The following is a 4583-nucleotide window of genomic DNA, read 5'->3' on the forward strand; positions in this document are numbered from 1 at the left end:
CGTGCGTGCACTGGAGCGTGATCGCGCCAGTCTCTGGGTCAACGGTCGTCGGCAGCCGGCGCGAGTACGTTTGGCCCGCCGGCCACACGGTAAAGTCGACGTTCTGCTCCACAATGTCAGTGTACGAGGCCGTCGCGCCGACGATGACGGCAATGTGGCCCGTGCGCTCAAACTTGCCGAGAGGGTTCCAGATCAAGAGCGCGCCTTTCGCCGGCAGCCGCGTCGCTACCCCGTTGGCTTGAGGCACAAGCGGGAAGAGCACATTGTCGGCCACGCGCCGGACGTACTTGAGGCGGAAGATGTCGTACGCCATGGCAATGTTGTCGTACACGACGCCATGGTTGACCAAGAGGTAGCGCCGTCCGAGCTCGACGCACTGCCACTTGTAGCCGGTTGTGATCCCGTCGACGACGTTCTTCAAGTCGTTGCGATCCGCCAGCGCCGACTCGCCGAGCGTCTCGTGATCGTAGCAGTAGACCTCGACGCCACCGTCGGTCGTGCCCAGTACCGTGTCTAAGGGCGCTGACATGGCAAAATGTAAAGTGGGGCAGAAGATCTGCCCCACTTTACCTTTTGCCATGATGCCCCAGACGTCCATCATGGTGTCCGCCAGGAAGTAGCCAATATCTTCTTAGCCAATCCCATGCGAGAACGACCGTGATTGGCCCATTCGTTGTCGCGACATAAGTTCTTTCTGCACGCCACGTAGGATGTCATGTTCGTTGACGTGTTATATGACTCCTGACTACTCCTGACCTGTGGTTTGCAGGACTCTCTCAAGCCTTGGAAGCTCGAGGTCGGATGCCGGTGCAACGCTAGTATCGATGGACCTTCTCATATACCTGCTGTCCTCGGTGAATCGTGGTCCATCACAGGCTCTCTAGCGGACTCCACGAAGCACCATACCAGTGGAGCCTGCGTCGCACTCTGAAACGACCGCATCGACTTTACTTGATGATTCAGACAAACGATATTTAGCATATGTACCTTCTTTTCCCTTTTCGGCTCTTCATAACTTCTACAAGTAAGTCGCTTTGAAGCACATCAGGTCGTCCAGGACAGGAAATACATGTATTCTGGACCAGAATCATCACAGAGTTAACAGTTGCCTTCGAGCCTCCAGAGTCCTCCGCCAATAGTCAGTGACAAGCAAGCACCGAACCGCATCAACAAGGTGAGCTAGCAACCGTAAATTTACACTTCAACCGAAAAAAAATTACCAGCCAAAATTACCAATTCATCCAACCATCGAAAACCTCTACATCCATCGCGTGGGCCACCAACCCGACCAACATCATCCGGTTCGAGTCTTCCAGCACAGTGATGCGTGATTCCTGCTGCGTGGTACCGGTCGCAGCAGGCGAGGATCGAGGTGCCGCCAATCATGTTGCTGGGACTGGACGCGTCTCCATGGTCGGCCGAGCGTACGATGTGCGAGGTGTCGGTGCAGCTACCTTAGAAATAATTCAAGCAGTCGGTGGTGCTCCTTGGACGGAACGCGTTGCCATCGTCTGCCGGACGCAGGTGCACGGGGCCGTCTTACGTGTCAACGTTTGGACTTGGAGACGGCGTTGACGGAGCGATTCCGCCGGGGATTGGTCATCGCTGTCATTGTTGTCGTTCGTGTCTGCGTAATGAAGCGATTTGAACGAAGAGTGGGCGAGATATGCCCCACTCTACTTATCGAGCCGATTTTGTCAGCGTAAACGCACTTTCGTTCAAGTCACGACTACGACCCAGCTCTCGTGACCACGGAGTCCGAGATTGCCGACGACAAGACCCATCAGCCCACGCTTTTGGCGCTGACGACACTTTTGTGTGAGGGCAATGCTATTCCCTATGGGCGTACGACACACTCGACTCCGCACACCGAGGCGTTCGGCCACAACACCACCCAACATTCGTCTAAAGACCCGAGCGCTTTGGGGTACTAGTATTTTCGTACTAGTACAAACGATGAGGCATAGTAGACACATATGATTGATTCACACGCAAGACAGGGCGATGACGGGCTCAGATAGCCAACTCCTCCAGGGTCAGGATAGCGTCCGAGGTGTCGACTGCTGGTGTCGGCGTCTCGGGCGACCTCGTGGCGGTGTGCTTGGTGCGATGCCGCGTCTTTCGCGAGCCGCTGACGTCGAGCCACCATACGTCGGCTGGCGGAGCTAAGCCATGACTGCTCTTGGCCTTGGACACGTGGCGGCTGCGTGTCGATGCGGCAGGGGCTCGGCTGCTGCGTTTCGACGCTCGGTAAGCCGACGCCTCTTTTTCCATAAGGGATGCCATGAGCTTGGCGAGACGTCGCGACTGGCGCTGGCTCGACGATGGCTCGCGGCCTTGCTCGTAGTAGAGCTGCCACGACGCGTACCAGTGCAGCCATATCCAGTACTCGGACGCTTCGGATGTACTTTTGCCCGGTAGCAGCAGCTCGGGCGGCGATGACACGGCGCTCCACGGTGGCATCCCCGGCGGGTACACCGCTTTCTCACGAGGCTTTTCTCGCTGCGCCGCCGTCGCAAGTGGTGGTGCGATGGCAGGTGCTACAGGGGGTGCTATCGGCGGTGTTGCAGGAGTCGTCGCTACCGGAGTAGCTGCAGGAGGTGTTATTGGGGTGGAAAGTGCTCCTGGGGCGGGCGGTGCCACCGGTAAGGGGGCAACCGGAGGAGGCTGGTAGGCACACGCTTGCTGCACTGGTGTCGCCATTGGGTAATACATGCACGGGTACATGATCTGGGCAGGTGGCTGCACGTAGGTGGGCGCCATCGACTGGGTCGAGAGAACGACTGCCGGCTGCAGCATGGGCTGCGGTGATGGCATGACCAGTGTCGCTTGAGGCACGCTGGGTGGACTCGATACCACGGTTTGACACGAGGTACTTGGCGGCGCAGCTGTCGTTGGCAATGGCGCCGCGGCAAGTCGTGGCGCTTCGAGGTCAGCGGCTGGCGTCGTTGGCGGGGCCCTGGACGGAGCTGGCGTTTGCCAGGCGAAGAAGAGCGGCGGTTTCTCGATCGAGTCGTGCCTGCGGCTGCGCCGCAGGCTACTTCGGTGCCCATCCGTGTGCGACGCAACGCCTGCAGGCTCGTTGCGCCGACTGCCCATGGCGACGACTGTTTCAGTTGCGTGGTTGCCGCCGTTCCCCTAGTCCTAACCGTCTTCTGGCCAAGGGTTCGAGACCCGGCAAGGTTCACAACATGATGTAATACCAAGACCAGATATACAATGTGTGCATGAGCCAAAAAAGACCATGTAAATGGAGGCAAACACCATTGTACATGACAGTCCGATACCCGTAGAATCAAAGCATTCAAGTCATTTAGCAGAAAAGCATGCTTGGAAATGCAAGAGTCTTTGTCTACGCCGAGGTGGACGCATCGTCGTCCAGCACGCGCATGGGGTAGATGGGCGACTCGAAGCGGATGATATTGGTCGGATCGGCGCGGACGACTGCGCCACCGTAGACGCCTCCGATGGCCCACGCGCCGAGCTGGACGTACTCGCCGGCGTACTGCGGGAGCAGTGCGATCTCCTGGTACACGGGCGAGTCGTCCGTCCAGCGACCAGATGACTGCGACAAGACCGTGCCGTCGGCGTCGACAACCGAGATGTTGGCACCCGCGCGGCCCGTCACGGGCTTGACAACGTACCCGGACGCATGCAGCTCGGGCGTGAGCGCAAACGACGACGTCAGCAAGAGCGGGTGCTTGGGATACAGCTTGGTGAGCACCGGCAAAATGGCCTTCGAGCTCGGCAAGACGGTCCAAAGCGGCTCGAAAATGCGAATCGCGGGGTGTAAAAGCACATCGACGAGAAGAATGGTCGTCGTGCCAGCCCGCTCGCGGTACTTGGGCGTTGCCAACGCCTTGGGGTCGACCGCGTCGTCTTCAAAGAGGTACTTAGCCCACTCGTCGTCCGAGAGCTCGTTGAGCGCCGTGCGCCACGCCCACGTCTTCCAGACATTGCGAAGGATGTTGCCAGCCGCGTCCAAAATATCGTGGCCGCTGCGCTGCAGGCCGCCTAGACCCACGACCACATGCGTCTCGAGGCCCGCAGCGGTCGCGGCCGCCGCCATGTACTGGGCATGGTAGATCTCTTCGGGCTCGTCGTCGCAGAGCAAGTGCAGCGGACCAATCACGTTGCGGGCGGCCCACGTGTCGACGAGTTTGGCAAAAAGTCCGTTGCTGTTGCTATGGCCGGGCAGCCCCAATACAGACGCGAGCGCGTCCTGCGTGAGGCCGCACTCGAGAAGGCACGACGCCGAGTCGGCGTTGTACTCGTACACTTTGAGGCCATCGTGCGTCAGCGTAAAGTCAAAGCGCCCCGCGACACAGTCGGGCTTGCGCCGGAACCACGACCGACGAATGCGCGGCCAAAGCTTTTGCGGGATGCGGAAATGCGGACCGAGCTCCTTCTCGTGGTGCAAGACGTAGTCGGTCGCGTCGAGAAACATGTGGTGGAGGTGGTCGGTCGCATACTCGAGCGCGGCCTGTCCGTGCGACGTGAGCGTAAAGTACGGCGATTTGCCTTCCGTGAGCACTGCACCCGGCGTCGCAAGGAACGTCTGTACGTACGCAGCAGTCGGGTCG

General features: G+C 59.3%; 3 protein-coding genes across 3 annotated transcripts in view; all 3 read right to left on the reverse strand.

Annotated features, from left to right (window-relative positions):
- SPRG_22366 (hypothetical protein) overlaps positions 1-529 on the reverse strand; it is a gene marked incomplete at both ends in the record, with an annotated part of 2346 nt that extends 1817 nt beyond the window's left edge. The window contains one exon of the mRNA XM_012355566.1: positions 44-529. Within this exon, the coding sequence (XP_012210956.1) occupies positions 44-529 (486 nt within the window). The remainder of the gene's footprint in view (positions 1-43) is intronic.
- Positions 530-1970: 1441 nt separating this feature from the next.
- SPRG_16231 (hypothetical protein) lies at positions 1971-3108 on the reverse strand. The gene is made up of 2 exons (XM_012355567.1): positions 2679-3108; positions 1971-2579 (listed from the first exon to the last, which is right to left on the reverse strand). The coding sequence occupies exons 1-2, from the start codon at positions 3097-3099 to the stop codon at positions 2014-2016; spliced, it is 987 nt and encodes a 328-aa protein (XP_012210957.1). The 5' UTR covers positions 3100-3108; the 3' UTR covers positions 1971-2013.
- Positions 3109-3352: 244 nt separating this feature from the next.
- Positions 3353-4583, reverse strand: part of SPRG_21714 (hypothetical protein) — a gene marked incomplete at both ends in the record, with an annotated part of 1919 nt that continues 688 nt past the window's right edge. The window contains one exon of the mRNA XM_012355568.1: positions 3353-4558. Within this exon, the coding sequence (XP_012210958.1) occupies positions 3353-4558 (1206 nt within the window). The remainder of the gene's footprint in view (positions 4559-4583) is intronic.

This window comes from Saprolegnia parasitica (assembly GCF_000151545.1).
Source record: "Saprolegnia parasitica CBS 223.65 unplaced genomic scaffold supercont2.266, whole genome shotgun sequence".
Taxonomy (NCBI): domain Eukaryota; phylum Oomycota; class Saprolegniomycetes; order Saprolegniales; family Saprolegniaceae; genus Saprolegnia; species Saprolegnia parasitica.

Bases quoted from the DNA above. Each gene is read 5' to 3' on its own strand.
- SPRG_16231 (XM_012355567.1), bottom strand. From the start codon at position 3,099: ATGGGCAGTCGGCGCAACGAGCCTGCAGGCGTTGCGTCGCACACGGAT. The intron at 2,580-2,678 runs GTGCCTACCAGC...CTACTCCGGTAG, and splicing joins GACACCAGTGCAGCAAGCGT to CGACGACTCCTGCAACACCG.